The sequence below is a fragment of the Perca fluviatilis genome, chromosome 15, assembly GCF_010015445.1.
Source record: "Perca fluviatilis chromosome 15, GENO_Pfluv_1.0, whole genome shotgun sequence".
In the NCBI taxonomy this organism is placed as follows: Eukaryota; Metazoa; Chordata; class Actinopteri; order Perciformes; family Percidae; genus Perca; species Perca fluviatilis.
This window is the reverse complement of record NC_053126.1, coordinates 3,365,015-3,385,419: the sequence shown is the minus strand read 5'-3', so window position 1 is coordinate 3,385,419 and position 20,405 is coordinate 3,365,015. Positions and strand designations below refer to the sequence as shown.

The 20,405-nt window shown below is 41.5% G+C and overlaps 1 protein-coding gene and 2 non-coding genes across 3 annotated transcripts; all 3 read right to left on the bottom strand.

Moving 5' to 3' along the window:
* Positions 1–850: 850 nt before the first annotated feature.
* Positions 851–16,606, bottom strand: kri1 (KRI1 homolog). The gene is made up of 18 exons (XM_039826330.1): positions 16,398–16,606; positions 16,157–16,233; positions 14,615–14,717; positions 13,858–13,957; positions 13,621–13,678; positions 13,488–13,537; positions 12,287–12,401; positions 12,118–12,195; positions 10,545–10,657; positions 10,219–10,447; positions 9,200–9,370; positions 6,752–6,824; positions 5,341–5,450; positions 5,044–5,206; positions 3,611–3,741; positions 2,607–2,671; positions 2,416–2,511; positions 851–1,663 (listed from the first exon to the last, which is right to left on the bottom strand). Exons 1-18 carry the CDS (start codon positions 16,480–16,482, stop codon positions 1,147–1,149), a joined length of 2,334 nt encoding a protein of 777 aa, XP_039682264.1. The 5' UTR covers positions 16,483–16,606; the 3' UTR covers positions 851–1,146.
* LOC120575510 lies at positions 2,807–2,906 on the bottom strand. The gene has a single exon (XR_005642001.1). It is a non-coding gene; the product is annotated as a Z30 small nucleolar RNA (small nucleolar RNA).
* Positions 4,034–4,133, bottom strand: LOC120575509. Its single transcript, XR_005642000.1, has one exon. It is a non-coding gene; the product is annotated as a Z30 small nucleolar RNA (small nucleolar RNA).
* Positions 16,607–20,405: the final 3,799 nt, after the last annotated feature.

The following is a 20,405-nucleotide window of genomic DNA, read 5'->3' as shown; positions in this document are numbered from 1 at the left end:
CTGATATCGCACAGCCTCTCGCGAGCATAGCGCCCCCTACTGGACGGGAGTAACCTATCGCGAGAATCGTATTTGTTTTCCTAAGTTTATAGAGTAAAGAAAAACTCAAAACAGCCCTTCTTTTCTCATGATTTGTTCCACTTTCCTTTTGTTTTTCATCCACATTTAATCCTATTTTGTTTTACAGTCTTGATTGGTACATTTCCTGATTTTACATTCATATTTAGTGGGGTAAAATGCACACTAAACTTACAGCTAGTACCTAATTCTTAAAATGTTTAGTCTAGCCCAGACACACAAGTTCAGGTTTTAATTTGTTGTGTTCAAGTAATTTATGTATCATTGCAAATAAATTAGTGAAACTGAGCAGGGTTGAGAGGAGAATTTCACATCTATCAACTACTTCTATCTAGTCCACACATAGGCATAAACTGTTCTAGTTTATTGTTTTTATCCACGTGGTTGGAATACAGTTTATGGTTCACACTGCTTGAATTGGTTGTGAAAGGACACGACAGCCAGCGTGCTTGCAGATGTGTTAAATTTAGGGTATGCCCTTATACTCTGCTTCTGACTGGCTAGCAGTGCTAACCTAGGTACTGAGCATGTGCAACTCCCAACAAAGATGGAACAGAAGTGAGATGTCTCACTCTGTAGCTACAACAAAGCTCAACACAGGGTGAAAAGAGGAGCTGCAGCAATGAGTTGTACAACAAAAATTGTTTTTTGAAAATTAAACCATGTAAACCTATTCTGATATAACCTCTAAATACAATTATGAACCTGAAAATGAGCATAATATGAGCACTTTAAGCACCCTTTTACTCTACATAAAGAGTCAGACACAGGGTCATATACAATTGCATGTTTATTACATAGTTATGTGAAATCTAGACAATGAATATAGGCAAGAGAAATCTGTTAATGTCAAACCCAGAATCCAACCATATACTCAACCGTAAGTATGACCAATTAGGTACAAATTCTAAATTTGTAGCCACTATTTAAACAATTCCTTGAAGTTTAAAAAAAAAAAAAAAAGAACTTTGAGGCCATAAAGTAACTAACTTTAATAAAGCATTTAATTCTTAGACCATTAAATATCAATGATTGTACGATACGGTCAGTTATCTCAGAGGTGGCGGCTCACTCCTTGTTTTTCTGCTTCTCTTTCTTCTCCTGCGCCTTCCGTTTCTGTCTGCCGAGCTGTCTGAAGAACAGTCTCTTGGGGTTCAGACCGTAGGCCTTCAGTCTCTGTCTGCTGAACTCCCGGCCGCCTATTCTCACCCCGCCAGTTCCCGATATGAGGCGTCCGCCCGAGGGCTTGTGCTTCTTCTTGGACCACTTTGGCCTCTCAGTCCTGTTTTCCACCTCGTCGGCTTTATCTGCCGCTGCCACGGCAGAAACCGCCGTCTGGGGCTCCTCTTCCCGTTTCATCTTTTTCTTGGGTATCAGAATCTCCTCCTCCTCCTCCTCCTCCTCCGATGCTTCTTCTGCCTCGCCTCCCGCTTGTCGGAGAGCTTGGACTACCGTCTCTTCCGCAGAGTCTAGGATTGAGGCGCCGTCCTCAGCCGTCGCTCCGTCTCGCTTCTCAGCGTCCTTCAGATGATCTCGTCGCTTCTTCCCCACCTTGGTCTTAGCCTCGGCCAGCTCTTTGTCTTCCCTACAGATTAAATTCAGATACACATTGTTACAAATTACTCCCGTAATGGATTTATAGCGAGGCAAAGTCCCTCCCCTTCCAGTGGACCACCATGGGACCTTATTTTGTAAATAAAAAAATACAATATGTATGGTAGTGCATCATTTTTTGATCCCGTTTGAATTGAGCTATGAATTACACATGATGTTTTTCAATTTAAAAAATACATTTCGCAAGTTAAGAAGGTCTCGGTTTGTCATAGTACCACTTTGTGTGAGAAACCGCTCAGTGAACTATATCTGGCCTCGCACAATATAAGTCACCTCGTTTGCTGCTCAGTTCGCTCGCTAGCTAGCTAGCTTAGCCATCTTCCACATCTCATGTAACGTTATCTTACCTGATGCGTTTTACCCAGCATCATTTCATCAGCTGGGAAGTCAAAGAACGAACAAGATCCGTTGCTTGTGTAACGGTACATCCCGGTAACCAAACAGACATCGTCGCTTCAGCGAGACGTCACTTGTGCAACTTTGGGGTGAGTGGTCTTTCCAAATATGTATTTTCACAGTCATACTTGCAAAAATTCTCTTTTAAATTGCCACATGTGTAATTCATGGCTCATTTCAAACGGGATCAAAAAATAATTTCTCTCTCCATTCACTATCATACATATTTTTTCCAAAATAAAGTCCCGTGGTGGTCCCCCGAAGAGGAGGGACTTGGCCTCTATTATCCCTGGTGCACCTCATTAGTATGTTGGGTTTTCTACTCACTCAGAATACACGGAGCTCAGGATTTCCTTTTTCCTCTTTTCATTCTGAGCCTTGATGATATAGTTCTTCAAATCACTCGTCTCTTCCTTGTCAGACCTGAGAGAACAAAAGAAAGATTATCCGAGTGTAGGAGATGACCCGAGACAACAGAACAGGCGGGACACTTAAAACATGAAGGACGGAGCCGGTACCTGAACATGCACGTCTTCTTCAGAGAGCACCAGCGGTTCAGCTCCGTATCGTTAGCACTTAAAATCTGCGGGAAGAAGCAGAGTCTTTAATTAGTTCAAAATCCACAGCTCACGTCTTTCAGCAACAAACTGGTTTTGTATCACCGGGGCAGATTAAGAGTTGGTCTGTGTTACATACTTTACGTTTGCTGCTGTGTGGTCTGCTCAGAGAGAAGATTAAATTGAGATCATTCCCTGGTCAGAGCTCTCCCCGGTGGAAAAGCAATACCAGATCAGTCACCTCAAGGCTCATCACTGCAGCATTATCAACCAACATACAGTCAGCAAACATGTTTCCTTTGGTCTCACCCATATTGCAACTAGGGCTGGGTACCGAACTCAACATTTTAGGCACCAACCAAATGCCTCATCATTCAAAACCCAATTTCAATACCTTAGGAGTGAATCTCATCAGCATCAGTGAGCCAATCAGCATGCTTCTACCAAGGTCTAATGTCTGCGATTGGCTGTCTAACGTTAATTGTCACAAAGACACACAGAAAAAAATTTACGTTACAGAGACAGGGCTCACGTAGTAGGAACTGAAAAAAAGTAAAAGTTTTGTGCCGTAATGTGTAATATTGTAATTTTTGTTTTATATAAATTGGTATCGAAAAAAGTATCAGAAGTAAACTGTATTGATATTGAATTTTTTAATTTCTAATTACAACTGACCATTCTCTAGATCCCACCCCTGAAAAGCTATTGTCCAATCATAGCTTAGCAGCTGAAACTAGCCACGGAAAGTCTGTCAAAGAGTTGTCCACATGTAGTGAAGAGAGAATACTCTATTACTACTAATACTAGGATTTAAAGAGCTTGGTCCTGGATGCTATCAGAGTTTAACCCTCAGAAGGGAGGTCCTTGCTTACATCATCCTGTTTAAAAATCGCTCTAAATAAAAACCATGGCTGGAGGATTCACTGCTCTGACTGCTCCAGTATCTGAAGTAGTGCCGTTCTCACCTCATCGGTGCTCAGGCCGAAGTCGTTGGCGAGGACCTGCCTGTAGCGGAACCGGCATGGCAGGTCGTCGATGATGTCCTCGTAGTCCAGCTTGTAGTACTCGTCCAGGTACTGCTCAAAGCTCTTCTCCTCTGAAATACAAACAGTTACTGTATGTTGGAAGACCCATGGTAATTCTGTTTCAACGACTCCACTTACAATCTTTTCTATGATACAAGACAAGTTACACACAACAGTGTCAACTCTAACTTGTAAGAACAATGTTGGAAGAAAAGTAAGCTACCTTTTGTTAAAGTGAAGCAGTAAACATTTCGTTTCTCGTCTCTGTGAGCTACCTAGATGTTAACTCTAAACCCACGTGTATCACCGGGGCAGATTAACAGTCGGTCTGTGTTACATACTTGACGTTTGCTGCTGTGTGGTCTGCTCAGAGAGAAGATTAAATTGAGATCATTCCCTGGTCAGAGCTCTCCCCGGAGGAAAAGCAATACCAGATCAGTCACCTCAAGGCTCATCACTGCAGCATTATCAACCAACATACAGTCAGCAAACATGTCAACACATAACATATGTCAACACATAACATATGTCAACACATAACATATGTCAACACATAACATATGTCAACACATAACCTAGTGAAATGGTCGAGCAAGCTTATCGGTGAATCCCAGATGTAACCGGTGTCCCTGTACACTAGACAGAAACAGCGGAGAACAGATTCCATTTTAAATGACAGCTTGCACCCCGAGTTCCAGCTTCTCCCTTCTGGAAAGAAGTTTTTAGTTTCATGTTATGTAGTCATGTGTAATAGAATTTTTTTTGATCATTTTTTAAGGGGTTGGGGAGGGGTTCTAGTTATTTCCTTCCTTTTGTTTTCCGTTTTTTGTGCAGGGATCACTTGTCTGGTCGGGCAAGTGAAAAAATTCTTTTGAAAAGTTATATATAAAAAATAAAAATAAAAAAAAAGTCAAAAGCCTAAACATTTTTTTGAAAAAGCAAAAAACATCAAAAATAAATTAAAAAAAAAATAGTAAAAAAAAAAAAAGTCTAAGACATTAAAAAGCATCAAAAGTGGCAAAAAAAGTAACAAACCCCCATCAACTCAGTTTTTGATTGGCTAGTCTATATCCTGAAAATCTGCCGGATTTCACTCATTTTGGCCGGATATCCGTTGCCTTGGGCTTCCTTTGTGTTGGCGTTCTAACCTCCGGTGGATTTGTGAGGACTATGGTTAACTGCTCCTCAGATCTCTGCAGGGTAAATCCAGACAGCTAGCTAGACTATCTGTCCAATCTCAGTTTTCTGTTGCACGACTAAATACAGACTTCAAAATCGTCTGATTTAATGTCGTTTTGGACCCCACGACGACTAGCTCGTCGTTCAGGCGTCAGCTAATGGGGATCCTTAAAATAAACTTTACTGACACTTACGTGGATCAAACACAGGCTTGTTTTTGGTGATGACTTCTGCAAAGTGAGACTTTTTCTTCTTCTTGCCCGACTGTGGCAAATCCTCTTTCTTCATCTTCTTGCGCTCCTTTTTCTTCTTCTTCTTGGAGGCGGTGTGCTGGTTCGGGTCGTAGTCCGCATCCATCTGTTTCAACAGGATGACTTTGTGTCAGTTTCTCTTTTTAAACGGAACAAAAAACACAAAAAGATGTCCAGCTGATCTCAGCCGACCACTCCCCGGAAGGAATGGTTGCTTTCAGTAAAATTGCGTCTACTCACAATGAAGTTTTCATCTTCACAGTGGGCCCCAGAGGCGTCATACTCCTGCTCCTCTTCATCGCCGTCTTCCTCTCGTTCCTCTCCGGTCCACGTGTCCCAGTTCCAGTGCTCTGTTGCACACACAACAAGCCCCATATGATACATTAATGCAATGACCTGAACATTTTCCACTAGGAAATAAAGCACAAATGACAGATTGTGGTTCTTGTTGCTACACAAGTATTAACCCTTGTGTTGACTTAGGGTCAAATTGACCCATTTTCAATTTGTTTATCAGAAAATATAGGACGTAGCGCTGAAAATGTAAAGAAAAATTTTACAAATTTAAAACGTTGGAAAAAGCAAAAAAAACTGCATCAAAAACATCGAATAGTGTATTTTTTTTCAAGGTTGACGGGAAGACAACACAAGGGTTAAAGTCCGATGATTCTTTTCTGCATGAATCTCTCGATTCCTTTTAAAACTTTAAGAAACTTTCAATCTTGAGTGAAGTACTGATATTATGCTTTTTCCCTTTCCTTTGTGTCATATTTTTTGTGTGCATGTTATAGGTTTACAAAGTGAAAAAGCCCAAAGTCCCCCCCCAAAGGGACTTACCATCTCCAACAGAAAACACTGTTCACCAACTGCTCCAAACAGCTCTGTTGTAGTCCAGCCTTTACTTCAGAGACAGACGTGGTCACTTTGGAACACACGTTATAATGCTCGCCTAGCTGCTAGCATGGCACGCCCTCATACTCTGCTTCTGACTGGCTAGTAGTCCTTACCTAGGTACTGTCAGGGCATGCTCTCATACTCTGCTTCTGACTGGCTAGTAGTCCTTACCTAGCTACTGTCAGGGCACGCCCTCATACTCTGCTTCTGACTGGCTAGTAGTCCTTACCTAGGTACTGTCAGAGCATGCTCTCATACTCTGCTTCTGACTGGCTAGTAGTCCTTAGTGCTCATGTGCAACTCCCAACAAAGATGGAACAGAAGTGAGAGGTCTCACTCTGTAGTGTAAACAGAGCTCCACACAGGGTGAAAAGAGGAGCTGCAGCAATGTGCAGTACAACAAAAATATGGTGTTTATTGAAAATTAAACCATGTAAACCTATTCTGATATAAATAAATCCCTAAATACAATTATGAACCTGAAAATGAGCATAATAGGAGGACTTTAAGGTGATGAAGTACTACTGCATTCAGGGTTTACATCCACCAGCCAAATGGCTACTAAATGTAAAATTTTACCAGCTACCCAAAAGATTACTATTGGTTATTTGGTTGGCGAGTGAAGAAAATCTACCAGCCAAATGCATATTATACCAGCATTTGGCTGGTGCCAATATTGAACCCTGACTGCATTCAAATAAAACATGCAGGTCTCCACACCGCTGCATCAGCTAACAGGGATAAAACCAAGGCTTACCGTCAAGCTCATCATCATCAAACTGAGGCTTCCCCTCCTCTTCTTCTCCGTAGTATTCGTTCCCAAAGAACTTCTGCAAACAGGAAGGAAAACCAATAAAGCAAATGGCATTTACGAGTTGAAATGCAAAGGAAGAATGGTAGCAGGAACGTGCTTCCTTGGTGAAAGACAGTAGTGGTAGTAACTCTACGTTGGCTGGCTGAAAACCTCTAAATGGAGAAGCAGCTTGAGCTCCCTGAGCACAAGTCTAATCAGCCAAACTCAGAACATCTGTCTGTGAAAGCAGCAGGAGAAGCCCAGGTGGTACTGATACCACTAACGATGGCTCTGTTGTACTCCGGTGTCCACAGTGAGAGAGCACGCACTGAACCAGGCAGTGGTGAAGTCTACGTCATGAACCTTTTTACTTGTCAGATACCCAGTTTACGGGAGAATTTGCCTCTGAAAACGATTCTTTCTGAAAACTCTGGCCAGAGTGGAGATTTTGCAAAACTTCGTTTGCACGTTTGCATGTAAACTGAGACAACCGGAGGTTTCATCTTTGTTCAAAAGAGAGAGGAAGTGATTTGTTGCTGTTACGTTGCTATTTTCGGGTTTCTGATTGGCTAACGTGGGCTTGAGCTTCTCGTTACGCTGCCACCTACAGGTTTGGCGTGCTCTTCACGGCATATATACACTGGTTCGTGTAAACGAACACTTTTCTGATAACTGACAGCTGTGCACAATGTTATTTTTAAAAACGGAGAGGGTGAAATGTCAGTTTATGAAAATAGCCGGCCATGTGTAAACGTAGCCATAGTAGGAAAAGCACAGCTGAAATTAATAACCTTAATGATGGCTCAGTTCCAGCAAGTGTCCCAGTAAGATATTTCAGTGAGTCAGCATGAACAATACCAGGACCTCTCCTAAGTGGAATGCAGCCATCAGTAATGGTTTAATACCAGGACCTCTCCTAAGTGGAATGCAGCCATCATTAATGGTTTAATACCAGGACCTCTCCTAAGTGGAATGCAGCCATCAGTAATGGTTTAATACCAGGGTCTCTCCTAAGTGGAATGCAGCCATCAGTAATGGTTTAATACCAGGACCTCTCCTAAGTGGAATGCAGCCATCAGTAATGGTTTAATACCAGGGTCTCTCCTAAGTAGAATGCAGCCATCAGTTATGGTTTAATACCAGGGTCTCTCCTAAGTGGAATGCAGCCATCAGTAATGGTTTAATACCAGGGTCTCTCCTAAGTAGAATGCAGCCATCAGTTATGGTTTAATACCAGGACCTCTCCTAAGTGGAATGCAGCCATCAGTAATGGTTTAATACCAGGGTCTCTCCTAAGTGGAATGCAGCCATCAGTTATGGTTTAATACCAGGGTCTCTCCTAAGTGGAATGCAGCCATCAGTAATGGTTTAATACCAGGGTCTCTCCTAAGTGGAATGCAGCCATCATTAATGGTTTAATACCAGGACCTCTCCTAAGTGGAATGCAGCCATCAGTAATGGTTTGGAATACACCTGTGTTTTTCCTACTATGACATGTCAACCTGACTGCTGTGAATAAGGTATACGCCGTATACCCACTAGGAAAGCTCCAGGATTTCCGTATACCCACTTACAAAAGCGACAGGATAACATTACGTAACGATTGTTTTGTGACAGAACGTTCAGAAATTCACCGTCTGTGTTGCGAGGCACTTAGTAACAACAACACAATTGCTTGGCGGTCATTCTCCGCAAATATGGAATTAACTAATGTGAACCACTAAAGGAGAACGAAAAGCGAATTTAAACTACACTCTTTCAGTGTTTCGTAAGCCTGCACCTGAAGCTATACGGCCGCTTCCAGGGACACTGGAGCACACGTCAACGTTACAGTAGTCTATATCCTTCGCATTCCACTTCCGGGATTGCTCCGGTGCTGCAGGAAATTCCGCCAGATGCATGTACAATATTTTCCATTTCCTTCCTCTTTCTTTGTGTTGGAATTTTAAATTCGGCTGATTTGTGAGGACTATGGTTAACTGCTCCTCAGATCTCTGCAGGGTAAATCCAGACAGCTAGCTAGACTATCTGTCCGTGTCTGTGATTGGACAGATAGTCTAGCACGTCAAGGATATAGACTACAGAGGATCAAACCAGAGAACTTGTGAGGCAACGCACACACATCCCTGACAACTTTACAAGTTTAATTCGTTGCACCTGTATGAGCTGGGAAATGGCGGCCCTCATACAGACATCAACTGCCCAAAAACTAACCTGTAGCTCTTAGATTTGTTTTTACACTGAATAGCAGCGGCATGATAGTATTTAAGTGCTTAAATTAAGGAAGATAAACCAAAACGACTTTCAGCTTTCAGTTTCATTGGATGGCAGCATTTGAGAGTTTGACGGTGCTCTTCCATGTTTTCGTGTGTGTGTGTGTGTGTGTGTGTGTGTGTGTGTGTGTGTGTGTACCTGCATGAGCTGATCGTGTTGCTGTGGATCGAAGTCTCCCTCCAGGTCAGTCTGACTGAAGGCGAGCTGCTCGTTGCCGGTCAGCTCCTGGAGCTTCTTTAGCTTCTCCATGATCTCGTTGCGCTTCAGGTTCTTCAGCTGCTTCAGCTGCTCCCGCTTCTGCTCTTTCTCCTGAAATCAGTTGTTGGGGAAAGGGAGCAAAAAGGAAAAGCAGAGAGAAAGGTGGGTTTATATTAGCTAACGAACAAAGTAGGGCTGGGCAATAGATCAATATTATATTACATCGATATACAGTGGCTTGCATAAGTTTAAACACCCATGCTAAAGTTGACTAAAAAGAGGAATAAAAAAAATTCTCTTTTGGAAATTGATCTTAATGCCTTAATTAAAAAAAAAAATTAGGAAAAATCCAACCTTTAAAGGACACCAATTTTCTTTGTGAATGAATAATGTATCGTAAATAAATAAATGTTCTTTTTAAAATACAGGGGGCATAAGTCAGTCCACCCCTATGATAAATTCCCATATAGAGGCAGGCAGATTTTTATTTTTAAAGGCCAGTTATTTCATGGATCCAGGATACTATGCATCCTGATAAAGTTCCCTTGGCCTTTGGAATTAAAATACCCCCCCCTCCCTCCCACATCATCACATACCCTTCAACATACCTAGAGATTGGCACGGTTTTATTTCAGTTAGCCTTACCAGACTGGCTTTACCAACTTAGTCAATGTATCCACATTATTGGTGATTATTTATAAAAAATCTCATGGTGTTAATATTTTGTGACATCAATGTATTTGGTCAAAAAAAAATTGTGATATTTGATTTTTTCCACATCAGCCAACTCTATATAGTAATGAGTGATAAAAAAAGTCATAGTACAGTATTGAGAAAAAAGTCATAGTATAGTATAATGGATATTATGAATTTGAAAGTGAGAAGCAGAGGGGGGAAAGGTTAATACTAGAGGGGACAAAAGTTTGGTTTGATTTTTCCCCCCCAAACACGATACACACCTTATCCTTTCTTTCTTTCACTTCCTCCCTTTTGCGTTTCCTGCGGTCGTCTTTGGAGCGCACGGACGTGGCGATGCTGCGGGGGTACGTCTTGACCCGCTGAGCGTCGGGCTCTTCAAATCGGAAGTTGTAGCTTCTCTCAAAGTCCGCCTGCCGCTCCAAGAAAGTCTCCCCTTCCTCTTCAGAATCGTCCACATCATCCTGGACCACCTCTTCGTAGGTCGGGATCCTTAACGCGTCGGGAGAGTTTGCATTATGAATGCCTCGTTTCCTTCACTTCATAGCAACAAAAACAAAAACCAACATCCACACAGGCAGCAACCTACCGTTCATCATCACCGTCGGCATCATCGAGGTAGCCCTTGTTGAGGACGTAGTCTCTCAGGAAACGCTCCCTCTCGTCCAGCTCTGGGTCATTCCAGTAGTCCCTCAAGTACTTCTGTCTCAACAGAAAAGTCTCATTACTAAGCAAGCCAAAATCAATTTCCCATCAAGCTTTCTTAAGCCCAGTTCAGACCAAAGATCAGGGTTTCTCTTCATAAGAGGAATTTCTGGCGCCCCCAAACATGTTTTAAGGCCTTTTTACAGTCACCGCAGCAGACCTGTCGCGAGCCAATGTGACGTCAAAATGACGTAGATCTCGCTGGCGCGCCAGCATCGAGGTCGTGCACCACTATTTTTTTCAGCGCCGCATGACAAAGCGGAAACAGAACGCATGGACGAGTTCGAGGGTAACCAGATGCCAGGACTGCAAGTCTCTCTTGTAAACGTACTGGGTTAAGATGAAGTTAAAGATAAAGTTCTTTTATGGTGAATGAACAATTGACAAAAATAACTGAAAAAGCAGAGCATAGACTTGAATAGTAGCACTTAGGTAAATAGCTAAGTTATCCTGTCCAGAGTCTGGCTGGGTTGAACTCTCCCGGAGATTTTAACGGTGGTATTTAAATATTAATATTATTTTTTTTGCGTTTTTGTTGATTGGGGTTTCATTTACTCAAGCATAATCGACATTTTGTTTACTAAATTGTCAGAAATAACAGGAAAGTAGAGATAAAGATGTTCCAACGCCACTTAGCCCCGCTCCCTCTCTTCAGTCATTCTCTAGCTCACTCGACCACATACCGCGCTTGTGGGCCCAAAACTGCCATTTTGACCAGCTGACCGTTTGTAACATAGAAATAAAATGTCAAAAGGGTCATTTTATTTCTATAGTTTGTAGCTGACTTTACAAGCTGACTTTGCTATAAGCTGATAGGCTGTTGAAACAGGTGACGTCCCTTACGTTGTAAAACCAGCCTCTGGAGACTCGTCCAGCTGGTTTGGCCCTTGATCAAGCATTTGTGTTTTTTTTAAACATTACTTTATTAGCCTAATTGGGTGGGGAAAAAACTATGCCATAATCATGCGCAGCGTCTCCTCCACTGGCACGCATCACACCGGGCCTGCTGGGCTGTGTGTAGCAACATGGAGCTTGAGGATGTAAAGAAAAAAAGAAAAAACAGGAGAATTAACTTTGATCAAATTTGGAGGAAAGTCGGAGGTATGGAACCATTTTAAACAAGTCGTGGGCAGCGACAACATATGTGTCGGCTTTGTCGAGTGCATTTAGTGCGGCACGCTGCTCGCCTAGGACAGCAAAAAGAAAAAACAGGGACTTTGACGAACAGACACATGAAGCAGGCTCGCTATGGCAGAAAAGATGATAGTCAGCCTTCAACGTCCTCTTGTGTTACTTCTCCAAAGCATAGCCCTTCTAAACCGATTTCTGCAGTTCAAACAACTCAGAATTGTAGTTGAGAATGTCAGTTGTAACGGCCCACATATTAAAAACATTGTCTAAGCTTTACAAATCTTTGGTCTGAACTGGTCTTTACACCCAATATATCTCACACTCACCATGTCCTTCACCTCCTCCGGACCCTCGAGGTCAGCTTGGCCTTTCAGCCAGTCCACATAGTCTGCCTCTTCTTTATCCTACAACAGGAGCAGAGAAATCCATCCTGGTCTGTAATGCTTTTGTACGTCTCTATTTCACGATGGGATGGAACTGCTAACGGCTTCTGACCTTCTCTTCCTGTGTTTTGATCCTCCTGATGAGCAGCTTGGATGGTCCCTCTCGCCCACTGTCCTTGTCGTCGTCGTCGTCATCATCGTCGCTGTCTTGGATGAACTTACGGAAGCTGAGGAGAGGTTTTATTTTCTGTAAATAGTTTGCGAGTTGAGCTTGATTTATGGTTCTGTGGAGGCTCCACGCAGAGCTTTCTCCGTAGCCTCCGTAAGTGGCCTGAAGTTTATACTTGTGCGCTGGTGTGTGCGTCGATCTCTAGAGAAAAGAGAATAGCAGGGCCGGCACACGTGTGTGTGTGTGTGTGTGTGTGTGTGTGTGTGTGTGTGTGTGTGTGTGTTAGAGAGAGTGACTGTGCTGATCCATTTTTGTGACACGACTGAAACGTGGTGACACGACTGAAACGTGGTGTCGCGACGTCACACATCCATGGTTGATGCTCCACACCCCTGACCGGCAGCCGATTGGATGAACGCGTGACGTGGGTCTGGCTTCTCTTAGAGAATACAATCTCGTATTTTACGAAGATAGTTCACCGAGACGTGTTTCTGAAAACATTTTAAGAGAGAAATAGGCCGTGCAGTTGCTGAATCTTTCTTCATTTCAGATCAACAAAGGTCAGTTTGAAAGATTTTCGTCTACTTCTACTGGATAGTCGCATCGCGTTCAACGGATTAATTTGCATAAAAAAAATGGGCATCGGCCAGCTTTTGGACGCGCAGCAATTTTTCAAATGCAGTGCCGCCTTGCCGGGATGCTTTGCGTGCACGTTGAAGTCGCCTGACGTCACCCATAGGAATAGAGTGGAGCGCGACAGAAGCAGCGCACGGCCAAATGGATCGCCAGCATGAGAGAGTGATGCCGATTAGCTTCAGAGTCTAGAGTCCTAGTGAGAGAACCAAAGGGTCTCCCCTGTTCTTTCTGACCACGGTGGGAGATCTGGAGCAGGAGAAGTTAACCCTCTCCTTGATTTCATGTTTATGGAGAAGGAGAACCAGGACATGAGTCGGGGGGGAAATGCAACGCTACCAAGCCACGGCCGAGCGACGTGCGGTTACATTTTTATGAGAGGTGCACGTCAGGCTACAGCCTACGGTCCGTGTCTCCACCTACCTACGTACGTAGCCACGGCGTTGAATTAACGCAGAAGCATAAATCAGCCTTTATACTGCCGGACACTTTACGATTGTTTGAGTCTTACCTCTGTTTGAGCTCCCGCTGCTCCTGAATGTAGCTAGGAGAGGCAGCTCTCTTTGAAAGAAAACAAAGAGGATTAAAATAAAAACTATCTCCATATTCTCGAGGGAAGAAAGTTATTTGGTAACAGGGTCTACCTCTATTCTCTTGGCGGCAGCCTCCTCGTCATCACTGTCGTCGTCATCCTCATATTTGCTGTGAAGTAAAAACAAAAAAGATCAGAGATAGGAGTAGAAGAACAATAGCAGGTTTTATGTGTATATGTAAATAATAAAGACGATAATGTTATCAGGGTTAAATTTGCAAAAAATGTTGCCAAAATAAGAGTAGCTTATATCTTGTCACATTCTCAAATTAGCCATTTGCTCGCTCACCCTTCCTTTTCCAGTATGACTATACGTTCATAGTCCTTGAGATACATGGGCTTCACTGCTGTCTTCGACGTTGAAGGCTTCTCATTACTGGTGGATGCATCTGAAAGATTTAGAGGTACTGTTTATAGGTCTTATAAGGTAACTGCTAATACACTGCACATATTTATGTTTAATATATATTACTCTAAACTCACCTTCTGTAAACCAACTGTATACTACTGTCTACACTGCACTAGAGTCCTTGTCCTGTCTATGCACCACCTGTCTATACCTGTCTATACTTTGTATATCGCATTGCACTTTTCTGCTCTTTGCGCACTTCTGGTTGGACGCAAACTGCATTTCGTTGTCTTTAATAAAGTTGAATCTAATCTAATATTTAAAAAAGATATCCTAGACACTGTGACAGAAATACCAGTGATAGTAGAGCTGAACTATGAAATTAAGCGCCAACTATTTTGATAATAGATTTAAGTCATTTTTTATTAAGTGAAAATTCTCTGATTGCAGCTTTTTAAAATGTGAAGTTAGTGTCTTCTCTCCTCTGTGACAGTAAACTGAATATCTTTGAGTTGTGGACAAAACAAGACCTCTGAGGACGTCCTCTTGGGCTTTTCACAGGTTTTTACATTTTATAGACCAAACAACTAATCGGTTAATCGAGAAAATGATCGACAGATTAATCGATACTGAAAATAATCGTTAAGTTGCAGCTTTAAGTGACAGCGCATCACACTATAATGTACACCACAATCACCTTCTGAGTAGAACTTTGCATCTGCCTCATAGATCTTGGGGTCCTTCTTCTTCAGCAGAGACAATGTTCTGTAAAAGTCCCTCTCAACTTCAGGGTCTAGTTCCTGGGAGGGTAAACACAAGACAACATTTTAAACACAACGGCCCGTTGTTGAGAGTAACACACGGTTATCCATTTGACAGTTATAAACATAAATATTATAAATGGCCCCAGGTTGATTTCCTGTTCAGTGTATGTGAAGGACGTGTTATGGGATCCCACGTAACTTCTAGGAAAGTCCCGCCCTACGAAGCAGCTCGATTGGTCCAGACTTTGTAATGGTGCTCTCTCTTTAGCTGTATATAGTAGCTTGTCCAAAAAAAATGTATTCAATGTTGTTTAACTTTATATGGAAAAACAGACTACATTATATTAAAAAATCTGTTATAATGAACTCTAATCAATGGGGGGGGGGGGGTCTGAACTTTTTGCTTATCTGTGTTTTAAGCCCCCAACGTCTCCTTCCAGGCAGCGCTAGGATTAGGCAATGGTTATGGTTAGAGGTGTGAATCTTCACTGATCTCCCGATTTGATTACGGTTATCATGTCAGCGATTCAATTCTATATCTCAATGCATCAAATACATTTTTCTATTAAAGCCATGTAGGATATTTAATTCATAGCTTTTCAAGCTTCAAAAACCAAACATTCTGCAGTGCTCTAATACTAAATAAACTGGATACATAAAACTATACAGCACTGAGCACATGGCACTTCCTGAATGTGTTAACATACCAGAATATGTAAACAGAAATGTTGTTAGGCCTACATTACATTGTAAACAGAAATAATCGATTATGAGCCGGACGATTATCGATGCAGCATCGTCCATGTCCACAATTCGATGCATCGATTATTTGATTAATTTCAACCCCTCTAGTTATGGTTAAGGTTAAGGTTATGGTTAGGTGCCTTGAAGTCAATGGTCACAGCGCTGCCTGGAAGGAGACGTTGGGGGCTCAAAACACCATCGAGCAAACTTTTTAAATCTTCACAACCTTAAATAACACCTTCAAAATGAACTGGATTAGACAGTTTACAATAGGAAAGGTGGAAGACATATTTGAGGAGTCTTTGGCCATTAGACCGCATCATGAATTCACCAATCTACAAGTGTGGTCACGCCATAATACAAAATGACCAGTGATTTAATAACCCTGCATCCTTATTGAATTTGATCCCTAACTATGTTTTTTCTAAGGTTTATTAATAAGGTTGTTGTTTTTTTTTCTCTCTGCCTACCAGCCTGTCCACTTAGGCCTGTTGTGACTGTACCCCTGTATGTTGTGTATCTGATGTAATGCTGTATGTCATTTGTTCTGTGTGGTTTGTGTTGTATTTGACTGTAATGATTTCTATAAGTAAATAAAAAAAATAAAAAGAAGCAGCTCGATTGGTTCTGACAGGAAGTTAACAAGGGGCCAGGCTGTTGCCTAGCAATGAAATCCCATTAAAACGGTGTGATAAATAGTGTGTGGAAAGAGAAAAAGCAGCGATGCTAACCACTTCACTGTCACCAGAGCTGGACTCCGACGACTCGGAGTCACTCTCATCTGCTCGGTCTCCGTATCGGTCCTTCACTGCACAACAACACACAACACGCAGACATATTATACCCACAAATATTACACAGCGTCGCGGAAAACAACTTAAAAGCTAGCTAACGTTACTCTGTCCCACGTTGTGTTGTTAGCTTGACAGCGTAGCCATCATTAGCTAGCTAAGTTAGCAGTAACACACTCACGTCTCTGTAGCTCCTCTTTTTGTCGGTATTTCTCATATTTTTGCGCGAAGCCAGAGTTGATTTTTAACTCCGATTTGCCTGACATGGTTTAAAAGAATGATATTACAGATAGTTAAAACTACACGCTATTAAAGGGAAGTCATTCCAACTACAGCATGCGCGTGTGGAAAGCTGAACCAGGTGGCTTCCGGAGTCCGGACGGACTACAAATCAACGTTTAAGGTGCATGCGCCACCTACTGTAACGGAGGCGAATATGCGTTTCCTAGGATGGCGAAGGCATGTTCCGCCCTGCTCTGCCTTACTCTGCCTCTGATTGGCTTACCTTGGTATTCTTACTCTAACGCTAACCAATCTCACTCCTCATGACTAAATCTAACCAATCCAACCAAAGAAGGAAACGAGTATTAGCCAATCAGATGCAGATTAGGGCGGGCCATGCCTTTTCCATCCTGAGAAACGCAAATCTGTATTAATAAATTATATTCTGGATATTAAACTTGTATTATACTTGTTTTACACCTGTCTCTAACTGTCCTTTGGTGCTCCCGTAGACTGTAAAAAGGTGGTTAGCCTTTCTTTAAATACAGTCACGTTTACCAGTTTCCCTGCAGTTACAAGTCTCATGTTTACCTGACGCTGTCTGTTTCAACCTTTTATATATGTCAATGGTTTCAACATGTATAAAGTAGCATTGAGTGTAGTACAGTTTCCTCCAGGGGGCGCACTAATACCGATTTTACCTGATCACATTTCTCACCACTTTATCCTTTAAATATTGTTATTTTCACCGTGACAGACAGAAGCAAATCTCTATTAATTAATGTGTTGTTATTTTAATTATTTTACTGGGGTAATTATTTATTCACTAACATTCACAACATTTTTGGTTTCCAATTTTTTTGTCTTTACTTTTTATAATTGACTGAAACTCACACAGGTACAAATTTATATATTTAACAGTTTAAAGAAAACACAGAACAACACAAGAAAAATGTATTAGAAAGATATCAGACATGTAGGCTATATAACATATTCACACATTCTAAGAGTTACAGATTTGTTAAATTAGAATGTAATAACCATTATAGATTTAAAAAAAAAAAATTAAATATTATTTGTTGAACTATGAAGCATTTTGTATAGTTGAATGAATCTGGAAACAGAGTGCCACGTTCCCCTGACGGTCCCCGGGCCCCACATTGAGAATCACTGACCTACATAGTATTATTTAAAGTGAGTCATTTTGTGTAATCACTAATCGGACAGGCCGCCCCTTTTCCCCCCAGTTTACTGAGAGGATGGTTACTCAACGCCGGGGCATTTGAGGGGGCGAGGCTGTGTGATGGAGGAGACTAACCAGTCCAACGTCATGTCCTATCAGAGCAGTCTGAGATGAACAACATATCCAGAATCAACTTGACTGACATGGCTCAGATATGACTCTTGACAGCGTTAATATAGACCCAAAACATCAAGAACGCCCCCCTGAAACAGAATAACATAGGCTAATAACTCGTACAGTATCAGGTCAGCAGGTAAACACAAAACTTTGGCCTGCTTAAGCACTGAATATTGATCACCAGATAGCTCTTGTGCATGGCATATAAGATAAGATAAGATACGAAAAGGGTTATTGTCTGTCACACGTGACAGGGCAGGCTCAAAAAACATAAAAGACATGTAACAAATGTAAAATATACTGTACATATGATACATAGGCTACATAAGATCAGTGGTGGAAGAAGTATTCAGATCCTTTACTTAAATAAAAGTACTAATACCACACTGTAAAAGTCTTGCATTGAAAATCATCAGTATCATCAGGGAAAATGTACTTGAAGTACAAAAAGTAAAAGTACTCAATGCAGACAAATCCTAACAAGCAAAACAGTTTTGTCTGTGTTTGATCAATTTAGCTGTACTTGTAGGCTGACATATTGTTGGGTAGTTTCAAAATAAATCATCATATTGCATGTGTTTTGTGTGCAAAAATCTTAATTTGTAAAGTAACTAGTAACTAAAGCTGTAACAGATGAATGTAGTGGAGTAACTAAAGTAACTAGTAACTAAAGCTGTAACAGATGAATGTAGTGGAGTAAAAAGTACAATATTTCTCTGAAATGTAACAGAGTAGAAGTAGAAAGTGGCATGAAAAGAAAAGACTCAAGTTAAGTACCTTAACATTTGTACTTAAGTAAAGTACTTGATTAGATGTACTTGTTTGTTTTTTTAAAGATTTTTTTGGGCTTTTCTGCCTTTAATGCAGTGTTTCTCAAATGGGGGTACGTGTCCCCCTAGGGGTACTTTGGAGTACTGCAGGGGGTACGTGAGATATTTAAGAAAATGTTTAATAGTAACAAGGCTGTTATCCAGAACATTGTTCCTCTTTATGTAGAATTATTTTTTTTCTACCAAAAATGTGACATTTGTCACATTCTTGCATTCATGACTTCTTTGGACCTAATCTTGCCTTCCTTCCTTCTACTGTCCTACTTTTTACAAGTTTCTCGCTTTTTTCTTCTTATGTCACTGTTTTTTAAGTTTGATACTATTTTGACCTATTCTTGCCTTCCTTCCTTCCTTCTTTCTACCATATTTTTACAAGTTTTTGTATTTTTTACAGTTTTTGTCTCCTTTTCTCATTAGCATTTAAATGTTTTTAATATATATATATATATATATATATATATATATATATATATATATACTCTGTATATATTCAGCAAAAAAAGAAACGTGCTCTCACTTTCAACTGCTTTTATTTTCAGCCAACTTAACATGCATAAAACTTTTGTATGAACACAAAAAGATTTAACTACTAAGAAATAAACTGAACAAATTTTCGCAGACATGTGACTAACAGAAATGGAAAAATGTGTCCCTGAACAAAGGATGGTCACAATCAAAAGTCACAGTCAGTATGTGGTGTGGCCACCAGCTGCATTAAGTACTGCAGTGCATCTCCTCCTCATGGAGTGCACCAGGTTTGCCAGTTCTTGCTGTGAGATGTTACCCCCACTCTTCCACCAAGACACCTGCAAGTTCCCGGAAATTTCTAGGGGGGCATGGTTCTTGCCCTCACCCTCCGATCCAAAGGTCCCAGACGTGCTCAATGGGATTGAGATCCTTCGCTGGCCATGGCAGAACACTAACTTTCCTGTCTTGCAGGAAATTGCGCACAGAATGAGCGGTATGGTATGGTACATGTTGTATTTTGTATGTACAGAATAATAACAGGATAGGAACTGTGTTCCAAGCCTCATGTTAGGCAGGTTCATAGTTACAAAATCATTTAACTTGAAATAAAGTGTAAACAACTCACTCAGTTTTAAAGACCTTAAAACGATCAGTCAAGGCTCACCTTCTTGTTTCTGATGGGGTTGGTACAAACAACATTGTATAACACAAAAAGGATAATTAGTTTTTTCTAAGTGGGGTATTATGAGGTACATTCTCAGTATATTACCTGCAGTAAACAGTGGTCAGTAAGCTCCCAGTTTTTAAAAGCAGAGTGACACACTGCTAAGAACAGAGGCAGTACAACTCGGTCTCACGCCAGTTCGTGAAATGGTCACGTTATTTAGATTTATTGATTTGTGTACAGGTCACGATTCTCGAACGTGACCATTTCACAAACTGCCATGACACTGGGCTGCTCTGGGGGACGCCACAACGGGGAAATGAAACGCCACACGCTGGCGACAACAACGGGACGGACCGCCACACGCGGGACGCGATCCACGGTCTCCGGGGTGAAAGTCCTGTGTTGTTTGACCAATCCACCCCCCCCCGACCAACCTCCCTGCACGGATTTGCGCCTTATCAATACTACTCGCTACCGTCATCGTTTCATATTTCACGAAATATGCTTCCCATTGAAATACATTGCTTTAAAATTCGTGCTCACCACACGAAAATAACGACATTAACGTGTTCAGTACACAAATCAGTAGATTCAGTAACGTGACCATTTCATGAACTGCCGTGAGACTGGGCTGGGTAGTAA

Excerpts from the sequence above, each read along its gene's own strand:
- kri1 (XM_039826330.1), bottom strand. The coding sequence starts at position 16,482 with ATGTCAGGCAAATCGGAGTTAAAAATCAACTCTGGCTTCGCGCAAAAA. Across the intron at positions 13,538-13,620 it reads CTGCCGCCAAGAGAATAGAG|AGAGCTGCCTCTCCTAGCTA; the intron begins GTAGACCCTGTT and ends TTTCTTTCAAAG. Across the intron at positions 10,658-12,117 it reads CGGAGGAGGTGAAGGACATG|AAGTACTTGAGGGACTACTG; the intron begins GTGAGTGTGAGA and ends CTGTTGAGACAG.